Below are 17,602 nucleotides of genomic sequence, written 5' to 3'. Positions count from 1 at the left end.
CCTCATTTGTTAGGTGGTGGGTTTTTGCCTTGCTCTTTCATCTGCTGTGTGTTTCTCTGTCTTCTCATTTTGCTTAACTTACTGTGTTTGAGATCTCCCTTTTGTAGGCTGCAGGTTTGTAATTTCTGTTGTTTTTCGTTCTGTCCCCAGTGGCTAAGGTTGGATCAGTGGGTTGTGTAATCTTCCTGTTGGAGGGGACTAGTGCCTGTGTTCTGGTGGATGAGGCTGGATCTTGTCTTTCTGTTGGGCAGGTCCAGGTCTGGTGGTGTGTTTTGGGGTGTCTGTGGCCTTATTATGATTTTAGGCAGCCTCTCTGCTAATGGATAGGGCTGTGTTCCTGTCTTGCTAGTTGTTTGGCATAGGGTGTCCTGCACTGTAGCTTGCTGGTCGTTGAGTGAAGCTGGGTGTTGGTGTTGAGATGGAGATCTCTGGGAGATTTTTACCATTTGATATTACGTGGAGCTGGGAGGTCTCTTTTGGACCAGTGTCCTGAAGTTGGCTCTCCCACCTCAGAGGCACAGCACTGACTCCTGGCTGGAGTACCAAGAGCCTATCCTCCACATGGCTCAGAATAAAAGGGAGAAAAAATAGCAAGAAAGAATGAAAGAGGATAAAATAAAATAAGGTAAGATAAAATAAAATAAGGTTATTAAAATAAAAAATAATTATTATGAAAAAAAGTTTTTTAAAGTAAAAAAGAAAAAGAAAAAAAAACAGACAGACAGGGCTTCTTTGGGAGCAGTGGTTGAGAGTCCGCCCACCGATGTAGGGGACACTGGTTCGTGCCCGGTCTGGGAAGTTCCCACATGCTGCGGAGCGGTTACGCCCATGAGCCATGGCCGCTGAGCCTGCACGTCCGGAGCCTGTGCTCCGCAACGCGAGAAGCCACAACAGTGAGATGCCCGCGTACCGGAAAAAGAAAAAAAACACTGACGGACAGAACTGTCGGACAAATGGTGAAAGCAAAGCTATACAGACAAAATCTCCCACAGAAGCATACACATACACACTCACAAAAAGAGGAAAAGGGGAAAAAATACTATATCTTGCTCCCAAAGTCCACCTCCTCAATTTGGGATGATTCGTTGTCTATTCATGTATTCCACAGATGCAGGGTACATCAAGTTGATTGTGGAGCTTTAATCCGCTGCTTCTGAGGCTGCTGGGAGAAATTTCCCTTTCTCTTCTTTGTTCGCACAGCTCCCGGGGTTCAGCTTTGCATTTGGTCCTGCCTCTGCGTGTAGGTTGCCTGAGGGCGTGCGTTCTTTGCTCAGACAGGACGGAGTTAAAGGAGCTGCTGATTTGGGGGCTCTGGCTCACTCAGGCCGGCGGCAGGGAGGGGTCCGGATGCGAGACGAGCCTGCGGCTGCAGAGGCCGGTGTGACGTTGCACCAGCCTGAGGCGCTCCGTGCGTTCTCCCGGGGAAGTTGTCCCTGGATCACGGGACCCTGGCAGTGGCGGGCTGCACAGGCTCCGGGAGGGGAGGTGTGGAGAGTGACCTGTGCTCGCACACAGGCTTCTTGGTGGCAGCGGCAGCAGCAGCCTTAGCGTCTCCCGCCCGTCTCTGGGGTCTGCGCTGATAGCCGCGGCTCGCGGCTGTCTCTGGAGCTCCTTTAAGCGATGCTCTTAATCCCCTCTCCTCGAGCACCAGGAAACAAAGAGGGAAGAAAAAGTCCCTTGCCTCTTTGGCAGCTCCAGACTTTTTCCCGGATACCCTCCCGGCTAGCCGTGGCGCACTAACCCCCTCAGGCTGTGTTTATGCAGCCAACCCCAGTCCTCTCCCTGGGACCCAACCGAAGCCGAGCCTCAGCTCCCAGCCCCCGCCCGGCGGGTGAGAAGACAAGCCCCTCGGGCTGGTGAGTGCGGGTCGGCACCGATCCTCTGTGCGGGAATCTCTCCACTTTGCCCCCCGCACCCCTGTTGCTGTGCTCTCCTCCGCCGCTCCAAAGCTTTCCCCTCCGCCACCCGCAGTCTCCGCCCGCGAAGGGGCTTCTAGTGTGTGGAAACCTTTCCTCCTTCACAGCTCCCTCCCACTCGTGCAGGTCCCGTACCTACTCTTTGTCTCTGTTTTTTCTTTTTTCTTTTGCCCTACCCAGGTACCTGGGGAGTTCCTTGCCTTTTGGGAGGTCTGAGGTCTTCTGCCAGCGTTCAGTAGGTGTTCTGTAGGAGTTGTTCCACGTGTAGATGTATTTCTGATGTATCTGTGTGGAGGAAGGTGATCTCTGCATCTTACTCTTCTGCCATCTTCTCAAATCTCCCTATGTTTCTAACTACTATTTTTTTTACTTATAATTTTTGCTGTTCTGAGAAAAGTTTGTGTAAACATGTATACGGGTAGGAGACATAAAATTGAGACTGGACGCCAGATTGAAAAATGAACAGTTTACCCTGCAAATAAGCACCAACTCAGCTCTGAGCTTGCAGGCAGCCTAGACAAGAGGAGAAACCCTCTGAGTCCACAGCAGCCAGCTTAGTAGGAGAGTTTTCTTGGTTCGAAAATTTGGGGAAGAATTAATCACAAGGATCCTTACATCAAAGGCACTGAAGCATTTTGCATGGTGCTCAAATCTGTTGATTTGCCCTTGACAGTGACTCCTTGTGATTTCATCCACTTCATACAGCACCAGAGTGATCTGGTTATAACAGGGCTCAGATTGTGTCAGCTCTTCAGAAGCTCCCGTGCACCCAGGTGAAGGCAGGACTCCTTACCTCAGCCTCCAAGGTCGTTGCCCCTGCCTGACCATCTGCCCTCATCTCCTGTCACTCTTCTCCCCTGAGTTAGGCTTCAGCAACCCCAGCCTTCTTCTGTACAGAGCTTCACCTGCCTGGCCCCTTCTTTTTCCCTCAGTTGGGAATGCCCTGCTCCCAGATACTGGCCTGGATGACTCATCCTACCTTTCAAGTCTCCATTCAAATGTCGTTCCTACGCCTTCCCCCCAGAGAGGCCTTCCTTAATTACATTGGCAAAGGTAACCTCCCTCCTAGTACCATCCCTAGGCCCTGGGCCCGGCTGTCGAGGGCACCGCTGTGGTCATCCTCCAACCTCATCCCTCCCCATGGAGCAAGGAGCCCATGGGGCCAAGGAGACCTGCATACTCAGGGCCTGTGTCTCCTCTTCTAGACCATGCCCTGGTCACCTGGAACCCTGCAATTCTCTTAGACCAAAATGACCTAAGCTCATTTCCAGAATCCACTAGCCTCTGCCTCAGGACCCTCCTCCCGGGGTGGTCTGTGCTGCCGGTTTGCACACCCCGACGTCTGAGGTGGCTGGCTATCTGCAGAAGACATCAATGACTCTTGGATGTAGGGGCTGAGGTGTCATATGTGTGTGCAGAGACCCCTCACAGTGGGAGATGGAGCCACGCTGGGGAGAGATGGGGGCAGGGTCGGGATGTACATCTAGGGATGAGGGTCGGGGGGCTGGCACACCTAGCTCTGTCATATTTCATTGCAGAATTAGGAGGAGTCTGAGAATACTGAAGCTGGCCTTCCAGGTCTCTATGAAGTTAATTTGTCAGGGTAAGAAGGTAGGTCATATTTTATTTAACAGTTTGTTAGCTTGGTTCATAACTTGTAAATATTTAGACGTGGGGGCCTCCACTGGTCCTCTTGCTGTATCCCCACAAATGTTCGCAGCGGGCCTTGCCTCCTCTGCACGAGGGTCAGTCAAGAAGATGGGGGAGCTGGTTCAAAATGACAGGGCCTGGCGGTTACCAAGCGGCCTGTACCAGGCCCTCTAGAAGCACCTTTTCTGCCGCCACCTTGCTGGGGGCTCAAACCCTATTCTAGGCAGCCCTGCTCTCACTCTTCCATTTCCCTGCTTTATTTTCTTTGCAGCAATGACAAAAATCTGAAATTACCTTGTTTGTTTGTTTAATATCTGTCGTCTTCCCACTAAAATATGAGTTATGTGAGGTCACAGGCTTATGGCTGCTTCTTAGAACTTGGCATGCGCTAGGCACTCATTAAAAATCTGCTGAATGAATAAATAACGTAGGGACAGGTTTGTGCCAGGACCATGCTGGGTACAAGGATGACTAAGAAAGGCCCTCTGTCCGCAGGGGGCCCAAGCCCAGTGGGGGAGCAGACCAGAAAACAGACAAAAGTACTTTGCTTTCAGTTTTACACTCCTCAAGTGGTTAATTAATCTGGAAACAAAAATATAAATGTAGCCATTATTGGGAAACTTCTACTGGGCAGAGGAAAGGTTTTCAAAGCAAATAAACCCCAAGGTAAGAGAGAGACTTTCCTGTTAGTCCGTACTAAGGGACAGGGCTAAGGGAGCTTTGATGTTGCTGCAGAACGGGTGGAAACTCATTCCTTCTCCCTGAACAGAAACTGCTTGTGATTTTTCTAGGAGGGGGTATGGTGTCAAACATTTTCTGCTGCAAAGCTAAAATGTCGTTTAGAACAGGAGGCTACAACGCCCTCTGCTGCTGCTCTCTGCCGTATTTAACTCTCACCGCAGAGGGTGACGGCTGTAGAAGGGCATCGCCTCAGCTGCTCACTCCCTCCATCCTTCTCCAAGGCCTCACACGTGCGGCAGGGCAGCCAGCTAAGCAGCTCTCCAGATGCCCCGGTGTGCAAGTGTGAAAGAGGACGGCAGGGACACAGCCCCTTCCACACAGAATTATTTTAAGAAAACAATGGATAGTTTCTGGCCTTACATTTAGGTCTTTAATCCATTTTGAGCTTATTTTTGTGTATGGTGTTAGGGAGTGATCTAATCTCATACTTTTACATGTACCTGTCCAGTTTTCTCAGCACCACTTATTGAAGAGGCTGTCCTTTCTCCACTGTACATTCCTGCCTCCTTTTATCAAAGATAAGGTGACCATAAGTGCATGGGTTTATTTCTGGGCTCTCTATCCTGTTCCATTGATCTATTTTTCTGTTTTTGTGCCAATACCACACTATCTTGATTACAGTAGCTTTGTAGTATAGTCTGAAGTCAGGGAGCCTGATTCCTCCAGCTCCGTTTTTCGTTCTCAAGATTGCTTTGGCTATTCGGGGTATTTTGTGTTTCCATACAAATTGTGAAATTTTTTGTTCTAGTTCTGTGAAAAATGCCAGTGGTAGTTTGATAGGGATTGCATTGAATCTGTAGATCGCTTTGGGTAGTAGAGTCATTTTCACAATGTTAATTCTTCCAATCCAAGAACATGGTATATTTCTCCATCTATTTGTATCATCTTTAATTTCTTTCATCAGTGTCTTATAATTTTCTGCATACAGGTCTTTTGTCTCCTTAGGTAGGTTTATTCCTAGATATTTTATTCTTTTTGTTCCAATGGTAAATGGGAGTGTTTTCTTGATTTCACTTTCAGATTTTTCATCAGAAACTATCAAAATCTTAGAGGAAAACATAGGCAGAACACTGTATGACATAAATCACAGCAAGATCCTTTCTGACCCACCTCCTAGAGAAACGGAAATAAAAACAAAAATAAACAAATGGGACCTAATGAAACTTCAAAGCTTTTGCACAGCAAAGGAAACCATAAACAAGATGAAAAGACAACCCTCAGAATGGGAGAAAATATTTGCAAATGAAGCAACTGAGAAAGGATTAATCTCCAAAATTTATAAGCAGCTCATGCAGCTCAATAACAAAAAAAACAAACAACCCAATCCAAAAATGGGCAGAAGACCTAAATAGACATTTCTCCAAAGAAGATATACAGACTGCCAACAAACACATGAAAGAATGCTCAACATCATTAATAATTAGAGAAATGCAAATCAAAACTACAATGAGATATCATCTCACACCAGTCAGAATGTCATCATCAAAAAATATAGAAACAATAAATGCTGGAGAGGGTGTGGAGAAAAGCAAACCCTCTTGCACTGCTGGTGGGAATGTGAGTTGGTACAGCCACTATGGAGAACAGTATGGAGGTTCCTTAAAAATCTACAAATAGATCTACCATATGACCCAGCAATCCCACTACTGGGCATATACCCTGAGAAAACCATAATTCAGAAAGAGTTATGTATCAAAATGTTCATTGCAACTCTATTTACAATAGCCAGGACATGGAAACAACCTAAGTGTCCATCATCAAATGAATGGATAAAGAAGATGTGGCACATATATACAATGGAATATTACTCAGCCATAAAAGGAAATGAAATTGAGCTATTTGTAATGAGGTGGATAGACCTAGAGTCTGTCCTACAGAGTGAAGTAAGTCAGAAAAAGAAAGACAAATACTGTATGCTAACACATATATATGGAATTTAAGAAAAAAAAATGTCATGAAGAACCTAGGGGTAAGACAGGAATAAAGACACAGTCGTACTAGAGAATGGACTTGAGGATATGGGGAAGGGGAAGGGTAAGCTGTGACAAAGTGAGAGTGAGGCATGGACATATACACTACCAAACGTAAGGTAGATAGCTAGTGGGAAGTAGCAGCATAGCACAGGGAGATCAGCTTCGTGCGTTGTGACCGCCTGGATGGGTGGGATAGGGAGGGTAGGAGGGAGACGCAAGAGGGAAGAGATATGGGAACATATGTATATGTATAACTGATTCACTTTGTTATAAAGCAGAAACTAACACACCATTGTAAAGCTATTATACTCCAATAAAGATGTAAAAAAAAAGAAAGAAAGAAAACAATGGACATATATACACTACCAAATGTAAAATAGAAAGCTAGTGGGAAGCAGCCGCATAGCACAGGGAGATCAGCTCTGTACTGTGTGACCACCTAGAGGAGTGGGATTGGGAGGGAGGGAGGGAGACGCAAGAGGGAGGGGATATGGGGATATATGTATACATATAGCTGATTCACTTAATTATAAAGCAGAAATTAACACAACATTGTAAAGCAATTATACTCCAATAAAGATGTTAAAAATAAATAAATTAATTAAAAAAATAAATTAAAAAACAAAGCTTGTTCCTTTCCACTCAGGGAAATATGAGGTTATTTTTATCCACAGATGATTGCACAGGCCTCATAAAGCCAATCCACTTGAAATACGATGAAAGTAACATAAGAAATACTGAAAACTACACTTGATCAGAGTTTTATCTTAAAAAACAATTTGGAAAACTAAAAATCACAGAAGTGATATTACACTTGACAAAATTAGGTTGTAATTTCACTATGTGTTAATTCTTAGAGCAAATACTAGGGATGCATATATTTTTATTTTTTATTTTAATGTAGTTGATGTACAATATTATGTTATTCTCAAGTATAAAACTTAGTGATTCAGCATTTAAATACATTGCAAAATGTTGGCGCCAATAAGTCTAGTAAACATCTGTCCCCAAACAAAGCTATTAGAGCACCATTGAGGATATTCACTGTGCTGTACAACACCTCCCTGAGACTTTTTAATTTTATAAGTGGAAGTTTGTACCTCTTAATTCCCCTCACCTATTTCACCCCACCCCACCCCCCTGGGAACCACGTGTTTGTTCTCTGTATCTATGAGTCTGTTTTCTTTTTGTTTGTTCATTTGTTTTGTTTTTAGATTCCACACGTAAATGAAATCATATGGTATTTGTCTTTCTCTGTCTGACTTGTTTCACGTAGCATAATACCCTCTAGATTTATTCAAGTTATCAAAAATGGCAAGATTTCATTCTTTTCAGTGGCTATTCCATTGTGTGTGTATATGTGTGTGTATATATATATAAATGGCACATATTCTTCTGTCTCCTCATTTCCCCTACTTCTCTGTGTTTATTTCTACATATCAGGCAGGTCCATTATGTCTTCTGATCTTGGAAAAGTGGAGACGGCCTTACAGGAGACGTCCTGTGAGGCCCAGCAGCACACCCCCCTCGGACCTATGTGCTCTAGGGGTGCTCCTTGCGTCAGCCACGTGTGCACTTCTGATGTGGTGGGACCGACCACTGTGGTCATGCTCATAAGCAGGCTGACCCCCTGCTGGCTGTGCAGCTCAGTGGCTTGTGGCTGCCAGTGGGTCACCGACCAGGGGATATGGCTGGACCCGTTTTTGCCTCTCTTACCAGCTCATTGTGGTTCCTTCTTTATGTCTTTAATTGTGGGAAATTTTTCCTGCTAATCTTCAGGTTGTTCTCAGTGGTAGTTGCTCTGTGAGTAGCTGTAAATTTGGTGTGTCCACGCGAGGAGGGGAGCTCAGAGTCTTCCTACTTCACCACCTTGACCCCCACCTCAGATGCAAATATTTTAAAATAAAATTGTATAACATCACCTTATTCCTTCCTTACTTGGCTTTCAAGGTATATATTCATTCATCGGACAAGTATTTATTGTGTACTTGTTCTGTGCCAGGCACTATTCCAAGCAGTGGGATCAGTGAACAAAAAAGGTGAAAATAATCCCTGCCCTATGGACCTTATTTTCAAATGGGGTGATTGACAAATCATAAAGGGAAAGCAGAGTACAGTAGAAAGTAACAATGTTAAGAAGAACATACAAAGCAGGGAGGGTGGACTGGCAGTGCAGAATGGGGGTAAAGTTTACAGTTTTAAAGAAGGTGGTCAGGGTAGGTCTCTGAAAAGATGACACCAGGGCAAAGACTTGAAGAGGATGAAGAAAAGAGATATGAATATCTGGAGAAAGAGCATTCTGATCAGAGGGACCAGCAAGTGCAAAGACCCTGGCATGAGATGTGCCCAGTGTGTTCAGGGAAGGTCAAGGGGGTCAGTGTAGCTGGAATGGAGTGAGTGAGGGGAGGGAGGGAGGAGATGTGTTTGCAGAGGTATGGCGGGAAGATCGTTCAGGATATTCTAGACCACCAGAAGGACCTTGACTTTACTCTGGGTGAGATGTGGAACCCAAAAGAGGGTTTTGAGCAGAGGAGGAAGGCATCAGGGTCACTCTGGCTGCTGAGTTGACAACAGACTATAGGGGAGTGAGGGTAGAATCAGGAGACCAATTGAGAAACTATTGAAGCAGTCAGGTGAGAGAGCATGGCAGCTTGGACCAGGGTGGTAGTGATGGAAATGGTGAGAGCCAATAGGATTTAACTGGTCTGATTATGAGAGACAGTGGACCATTGGAGTGTGACAGAAAGAGACAAATCAAGGGTGACCTAAAGGTTTGTGGCCTGAGAAATTGGAAGGCAGGAACTGACATGAACAGACATGGGGAAGGCTGCAGCACTAGGATGATATGGAGGGAAGATCAGCAATTCAACTGGGCGTGATAACTGTAAGATGCCTACCAGACATTCAAGTGGAGATATCAAGTGGGTAGAATGTTCAGGGCATTCTTTCCTGAATGTCTGGAAACTTACTTCACAAGCTGCTTCCTTTCCCTTAGGAGATCCCTTATTTCTTACAGGACACTGGGAACAAAGCTGTAGGGAAGAATCATGAACTAGGCACCAAGATACTATTACCACCAGGGCATTTTTTGGACTCTAGAGAAGAGAGAACTTTCTTGAAGGGGTGCAGGTGGAGCTCTCAAAGAATGCCCTGAAGTAATAGAGGGCTCTACTCCTGTCTTTCAGGCCAATATGTAAAAGGAGGGATAGCTAGACTTGATAAGTCCCATGGGCAAGGACAACGCGAATTGACGGACAGTCTACAAAACAACTTGCTTCAAACCTTTGAAAGTGTCAAGGTCATTAAAGGAGATTTAAGAGACTTGACAAATAAATGCAACATAATTATTTTGACCCAGATCCTTTTATTATAAGGGGCATTACTGGACAACTGGGGAAACCTGAATGGATTAGAGAATTAGATGACAGTAATATATCAGTGGTAATTTCGTGATTTTGATGGCTGGTCTGTGATTATGTAAGAGAGTATCTTTATTTGTAAAGAATACACACAAAGTATGGGAGAAAGGGGCATCAGTTCAGCAACCTATTCTCAAAAGGCTTAAGTCAAAAAAGTGTTCCTTGGGGCTTCCCTGGTGGCGCAGTCATTGAGAGTCCGCCTGCGGAGACAGGGGACACGGGTTCGTGCCCCGGTCCAGGAAGATCCCACATGCCGCGGAGCGGCTGGGACCGTGAGCCATGGCCGCTGAGCCTGCGCGTCCGGAGCCTGCGCGTCCGGAGCCTGTGCTCCGCAACGGGAGAGGCCACAACAGTGAGAGGCCCGCGAACCGCAAAAAAAAAAAAAAGTGTTCTTTGAACTATACCTGTAACTCTTCTCTAAGTGTGAGATGGCTTCCAAACTAAAATAATATTTAAAATGTGAGGACATTTTTGTTTGCCATCCTTATAGAACCATACAGACACAGACCTCTTCTTTAGAGCCCCTGAGAGATAGAGGGCACACAGAGCAATCAATAGCTGATGGGAAAATAAATAGATATGATAAATATATTGCTTACAAAGAACAAGTAAACATGAGAAGAGGTCAGTAAAGGAGTTTGGAGGATGAGAGATTGAGTTTGGAGGAGCTAGGCAGAGGAGGGCGGAAGTGCTCCCCTGCGGTTTAATGGAGTTTTTCAGCTGGAGAATCAGCCAAATATATATACTGGGGGTTTCTCCAGGCAGCTGGAACTTCTTTAGAACCGTGGGAGGCTTCCTTCAGCTCCCCTGTGTCTGCCACTGGCCTGGGCAGGGTGGTGATCCAGCCCAAAGAGCACCAGCCTGTAAATGAACCATCTGGACTAAGATGATATTTAGGATCTCTTAAACACTTAAAATACTTTGAACAAGAGGATAAAATTGATCAAGGATATGAAGCATAGGACAAAATAGGTGAAAAAGGATTAAAATATACTTTTTTTCATTTGAAAATGTAAGTTCTTTTTATTTGAGATATCCACCTAACTAAAGAGTTGGTTCCTGTCCCCCTCCCTTTGAAAAAACAAACCTAGAACCCCCTTTTTCCCCTTAAACAGCACAGGGAACACTCCCCTCTCTTTCCAAATCTTAGATAACAGCAAGAGAGTCCCCTTAAATAGAATTCTCTATTTTATGATTCCTAAAATACTGGAACACATCATTGCAGAAATATTACAGCCTATTTTCCAAGTGTCAAAGTAAATTTATGCTGCAATCTTACAATGCTAGCACACCTGTCACTTTTCTTTTGGCTTAAAATAAGTTTGTTTAATGGCATGCCTAATTTCTTGATTGACCCACAACTTATTTAGAATAAATAAATTTACAAACACAGAACTGTTTACTCCATATTTTTGTTATAGGTTTCTAACAATTGTATTGTGGTCAGATAACTAGATCTTGTATAAAATCAATTATTTGAAATGTGTGGAGACTTGAATTGTTGTCTAGTATATGGTCAGTTTTTGTAAATGTTACATAAGAGTCTGGGAAGAGTGTAGGTTCTCTAATCATCAGGAGGGAGAGGGTCCTATATATATCTATTAAATTTAGCTTATTAAGTATATCCAGATATTCTATTACTAATTTTTCAAATGCTTTCCATCAATAACTGAGCAAGGTATATTGAAATCCTACATTATGAGGATGTAACTGACAGTTTCTCCCTGTAGTGCTTGATGTGTTTTGATTCTACTTTATTAGATGCATGTGAGTTTAGAATTTTTATTTCTTCCTGGTGAGTTGAATGGTTTTCATTTCTAGTGTCATTCTTTATTCTAATAATGCTTTTTTTCCCTTAAAATCTATTTTGTCTCATATTAATATAGCTACCCCAGACTTCTTTTGGTTATTATTTGCCTGGCATGTCCTTTTTTTTAGATTTGTTTACTCTCAACCTTTCAATGCCCTATATATTACATGTGTCTCATAAATTATACCTAGATGGATTTTGCTTTTTAGACAGTTTATTCATCTACATTTACTAGCAGATGTTTAGATCACAAATAAAATAACCCTTCCAGGAATGATTAGCTATAGCAGGGTACCCAACAAACAAGAATCTGTGCCCAGGGCACAGAGCAGAAGGCAACACCATTTTCACAAAGGGCCTGAAAGTCACACCTCCCATCTGGGGGTGCCACATGTCACCCAAGCATGGAAAATGCAGTCGTCTGTCTCTGTGCAGAGATCTGTCCTGTCTCTGCCCACCAGATTCAGAGACGGCCATTTGAAATACTAGACATGGAGAGAAGGGGTACAAAATCCATCTTTCAAAAAGTTTCCTGGTACTTGTTAGCACCAGTGATCATTAAGATAGAGGTGTTAAAGGGAAAGCTCATGGCGCCATTCTATTCCTGCAGTACCTCATACATATGTGATGTGCAGGAATTTTTTATATTCTGTAAAACCATTTTCAAGTTTCCTTAAACTGTGTCTGAAGAATAATCTGTGTTTCTTAATGCTTTCTGCTAAACTCGGTTTTCATGATTACTTCTACAAAATTACTTCTTTTTTAAACTCCCACTGTGCCACCAGACTTTTTATGTCATTTTTTTTCAAATTCAGTTAGAAAAGATAAAAAATATTTAAGATAGTATCTTTTTTTGTTTTAATTTAGTTCGTTGCGCCAGGTCTTGGTTGCAGTAGATGGGCTCCTTAGTTGTGGCAGGTGGGATCCTTAGTTGTGGCACGTAGGCTCCTTAGTTGTGGCATGCATGTGGGATCTAGTTCCCTGACCAGGGGTCAAACTCCCACCCCATGCATTGGGAGTGCGGAGCCTTAACCACTGTGCCACCAGGGAAGTTCCCTAAAATAGTGTCTTAACTGGAAGTAGAATTACAAAATTACTTGAAGCTTCCAGTTAAACTGAAATAGGATTACCGTGCAATTCACCATTGGGAAAGCAACAGTAATGTACATGATAGTAAAAACAATGGCTATCGGGTTCCTGGTAGGTGACAGGTACTCTGCTAAAATGTGTGTGTGTTTGTGTGTGTCTGTGTGCGTGTGTGTGTCTGTAACCTCCACTTAAATATGAAAAACCCAAGGCTCAGAGAGGTCAAGTAACTGGCCCAAGATCACACAGCCAGTGAAAGGGAGAGCCAGGATCCAACTGTGTTCTTTCTGAATCCAAAGTCCATAACATAGTGATGAAAAGAATGAGTTCTGGAGTGAAAATACTGGGACTCACATTCCAGCTCCACCACTTCAAAGCTAGGTGGCAGTGGGCAAGTTATTTAATACCCTCCTCTATCTCATCTGTAAAATGGGAATAATGATAATGTCTATCCATACTGTTGTTATGAGGATTTAAAAGGATGATCTGAGACAATGCTCAGAATGGAACCTGGCACACAGAGAAAACTCAAGAACTGTTAGTTATTTTTTATGTTTTCAGGGAACATTTTGGGGCTTCTTTATCATCAATGGTTAATATTAATAATTACATTCTAAGGTTCTTTAATGTTGTGTTCATGTGGTTCTCACCCTCTTCTTCGCGCATCCTCCGTACCTGCCAGGCCACCTCACTGGTCTCCCGCTGCTCCCACGGTTGGCTCCCACCCACAGTCCTCCAGTTGTTACAGTGCCCCTTTCTCCTCCACTAGGTGTTCCCTGATTTTCCCAACAGTAAACTTTCATGAGACACTATTTGACGATAATTATTGGCTGTCTGGGTTGTTCCTTCATTCCCCAAGTATTTCCTGAACACCTACTGCATGCCTGGTCCTGTTCTAGGTACTGAGTCCCTCCTTTATGGAATCTGTATGCTAATTAGGGGAGTAACAGTAAACAAATATACGCAAAAAGATAGAAGAAAAATACCAGAAAGTGATAAGTGCTGTGCAAATGGTTCAGGTAATGTGATCCTGTGGAATAACTGGATGGATCCATTAGACTCAGTGGTCAAGGATGGTTTCTCCAAGAAGGAGATATGTAAGCTGAGATCTGAATGGCAAGAAGGAGACAGTTATATGAAGATCAAAGGGAAAGGCATTTCAGGGAAGAGGGTACAGCTAGTGCAAAGGCCTGGAGGTGGGAATAAGACTTGGGTTGTATTTAAGGAACAGAAAGGAGGTAGGTGTGATTGGAGCCTAGTGGCTAAGACAGACTGTGGACAAGACAGAGCAGGTTGGTGGAAGAAAGCAGGAGACAGATTATACACGACTTGATAAATGAGAGTAGAGAAGAGATCAGACCCTAATGTTATATGAGTCTGTGAGGCAGGGAAGTGGTAGGATCTGACCATGATTTGGTACATGTCAGCAAGGAAAGCTTGGATTTCTGCAAGTGGCTGAGACTAGGGATGTGAGGCATCCTGGGATTGGTTCTGATAATCTCTTGGCAGAGTTAGAAACCTACACAAGCTGGAGGATGTGGGGCCCTAGGGCTGCTTATCTCTCCAGCACTTGTAGTTCCAAGACCTGTGTTTGAGTTCAAGTTCTATCAACCTAGTGGTTGTGTTAGTTTGTGAAAGTCAGCCTACTTATTCTCATCTGTAAAACGGAGATAAATGTTCAATGTATTGTCTAGTTCACAAAGGTCATTTGTGATAATAAATGTAAAGGCATTTTGCAAGTTCTGAAGTACTATAACAATGATAGTTAAGGGCTTCCCTGGTGGCGCAGTAGTTGAGAGTCCGCCTGCTGATGCAGGGGACACGGGTTCGTGCCCCGGTCTGGGAAGATCCCACATGCCATGGAGTGGCTGGGCCTGTGACCCATGGCCGCTGAGCGTGTGCGTCCGGAGCCTGTGCTCCGCAATGGGAGAGGCCACAACAGTGAGAGGCCCGTGTACCGAAAAAAAAAATGTTAGTTAAAATTTAAGATGCATATATCTTGCATTATAATTACAAACCTCTAAACTAGAGCAGGATCAATTACTTCTTCTTTTTATCTGCCACAATACCTAACCCAGATCCTTGTGTTCTAGGGATTACAAGGTTGAATATTACTGTACAACAAAAGCATAAAAAATGAATGAAACCGTCTGTGATTAATGCCTTCAATGTTATTGTCAACATTACCATCATTACTGTCTAGCAGTAATGCTTTAAAAATTTTGGAAAACAAAAAACAACCTCTGATTTTTCTTTTCACCAAATCCATTGAAATGAAGAATAAAGAAACATTTATTCACAGTTAAAGTTATAAAAATATTTATACTTGGCCCTTAGTATGCATGGGTTCTGCAACCATGACTTCAACTGGGGATCAAAAATATTTGAAAAAAAAATTCCAGAAAGTTCCAAAAAGCAAAACTTGAATTTGCTGCAAACCAGCAACAATTTACATAGCATTTACATTGTATTTACATCTATTTACATAGCATTTACATTGTATTAGGTACTGTAACTAATCTAGAGATGATGTGTGGGTAGGTTATATGCAAATACTATGCCATTTTATATAAGGGGCTTGAGCATCCATGGGTTTTGTTATCTGCAGGGAGTCCTGGAACCAATCCCCTGCCAATACTGAGGGATGACTGCATACACATCAACCTAATCTGTTCTCACAAAATATTTTATTTTTTAATCAAACTCAATACATATACAGAAAAAGGCATGAATCATAATTGTATATATGAGTTTTCACAGGATGGACACACTTACGTAATTAGCTCCACTTCTAGAAGTTTGATGCCGGAAAAGATTCCCCTAAATGAAAAAGCTATGCTCCTAAGGGTGTCCATACGGTGTTATTGTGAAAAGAAACTAAATGAATGGTGGAAGAGTGATTAGGAAAGTGTCGGCACACAGATTCGGTGGAGCAGTATGGAGCCATTAACAATTGTGAACTGTAAAACAAAATTCTCGACACTCGAGTGCCCTTGAGTCAGGCAGGTGGATGCAGCCTAGGATAAAATGGTCAGGAGTGAGGGAGGTGAGTGAAGAAGAGGCAGAAAATAGAGAGTGTGGAGGGCAGGCCCAGCCTGAAGATTTTCACATTCAAGTGTAAAAAATACGAATAAAACAGGAGAAAATAGAACATGGTGCTGATGGAAAAAAACATGTCCCATGCCAAGCTTAGCCCATAAGCCTTTAGTTTGCAACCCTGGCTAGAGATGAGGGGAAACAGAGGCAAAATAAACATTCCAGGTGTGGCAATATGATTATAACACAGATTGTGGCTCCACATGGACCAGGACTGGGGCAAGTATGGAAGTGAGCACTGGTCGCCATGGGAACTTGGCCAAATTACCTTTAAGCCTTTAAGCCTCAGTCTCTTCATCTGTAAAATAGGGATTTTTAAAAATGCCTCCCTTACAGAGCTGTGGTAAAGGGTAAGTGAGTAGAAAAGTGCCTAGCGGGTGGGTAATAGGACTATTCTTCTCCCCTCCTCTGCCTCTCTCTTCTCATTATCATTTGATTGTTCTCATTATCATTATTTCTGATTTCCTATCTCAACCATCCTCTTCCCTTTGTTTGCTTGACTCCGGACACACTCGCCTTCTGGATATTTCTCCTGCAAGTTTTAGCCTCAAGGTCCCCTCACCTCTTCTCCCCAATACTAGCTCACTTCCTGTGGGTCTCTCTAAACAACCCCTCCTCAGAGAGGACTGCCCTGTCCACCCACCTTCTCCATCTCTCACACTGCTTTCTTCTTCATTGCACTTAGCACCACCTATTTTATTATGTATGCATCTCATTAGTTACCTGTTTATTCTTTACCCTAGAACAGGGGTCCCCAACCCCCGGGCCGCAGCCTGTTAGGAACCAGGCCGCACAGCAGGAGGTGAGCGGCGGGCAGGCGAGCAAGCGAAGCTTCATCTGCCGCTCCCCATCGCTCGCATTACTGCCTGGACCATCCCCACCCACCCCCGTCCGTGGAAAAATTGTCTTCCAAGAAACCGGTGCCTGGTGCCAAAAAGGTTGGGGGCCACTGCCCTAGAAGGTAAACTCCATGAAGGCCGGAATTTGCCTCACTTGTTGAATGCTGTATTCATAGTTCTTAGAAGGGTAATTGTCATGTAATAAACATTCAAGAAGTATTTGTTGAATATTGTTGAATGTTCAAGGTCTTGTTTTTCTCTAAATCCCAGGGTTACAATGTTATTTGTGTATTAAATGCTTTTAAAATTCAGTTGTTCCTCGGGATCCACAGAGGATTGGTTTCAGGAAACTCTCCTCACCCCCGCCCTCACAGATAACAAAATCCACGGATGCTCAATTCCCTCGTATAAAATGGCAGCGCAGTCGGCCGTCAGTGTCCTCGGGTTCCGCACCCCCAGATTCAACCATCCGTGACACGGAGGGCTGACAGTACATTTTCTCTAAAGTGATCTCAATATGTAACACTTCTTACTCTTTCCTAACTTGCTTGGCAGATCAGCTGAGCAGAAGCTGGGGGCGGAGGTGTTTGAGGAGGTCTACAGTTACCTCAAGAGAGCAAGGCAGCAGAGAGCCAGCAAGGCAGAGGTCTGGGCAGCTCTGGAAACAGTCATGCCTCGAGCCAGTGACTGTTCTGAGGTTGAACAGCGACTCTACTTTGAGGAGCAGTTGCTGATCACAAGCGGAGAAGGGGCCACTCTTCTCCAGAACCATCGCAAAGCAAATGTCAGAAACAAGCAACTTCAAGTGGACAAATGCCTGTGAGCATCCGTCAGCACGTATGCTGGAATCTGTTCTGGGAACTGGGTACAGAGCTGGAGCTGTTGTCTCTACTCTCAATCCCTTGTCAAATGGAATGACTCCTTTAGGGAGTAGTAAACCTGGGCTAATTAGTGTTGTTGGGTCTATACTGTGAGATGGGTCAAGTTTGGCTTCCTGAAAAGCATTCCCACTTGTGTGCCCTTGAGGTTTCCAGCGGGGTTGGACCACCCTGACCTTGGCCTGGGAGAAGCA

At 44.0% G+C, this 17,602-nt stretch overlaps 1 protein-coding gene across 1 annotated transcript in view; it reads left to right on the top strand.

The window, feature by feature from the left end:
* The window catches only part of NEK11 (NIMA related kinase 11), a 288,926-nt gene extending 271,573 nt beyond the window's left edge, over positions 1-17,353 (top strand). The window contains 1 exon segment of the mRNA XM_060149008.1: positions 17,086-17,353. Coding sequence (XP_060004991.1) covers positions 17,086-17,353 — 268 coding nt within the window.
* Positions 17,354-17,602: the final 249 nt, after the last annotated feature.

Source organism: Lagenorhynchus albirostris, chromosome 5, assembly GCF_949774975.1.
Source record: "Lagenorhynchus albirostris chromosome 5, mLagAlb1.1, whole genome shotgun sequence".
Taxonomy (NCBI): Eukaryota; Metazoa; Chordata; class Mammalia; order Artiodactyla; family Delphinidae; genus Lagenorhynchus; species Lagenorhynchus albirostris.
The sequence above is the reverse complement of the archived record's forward strand: the minus strand, read 5'-3'. Positions and strand labels throughout refer to the sequence as shown.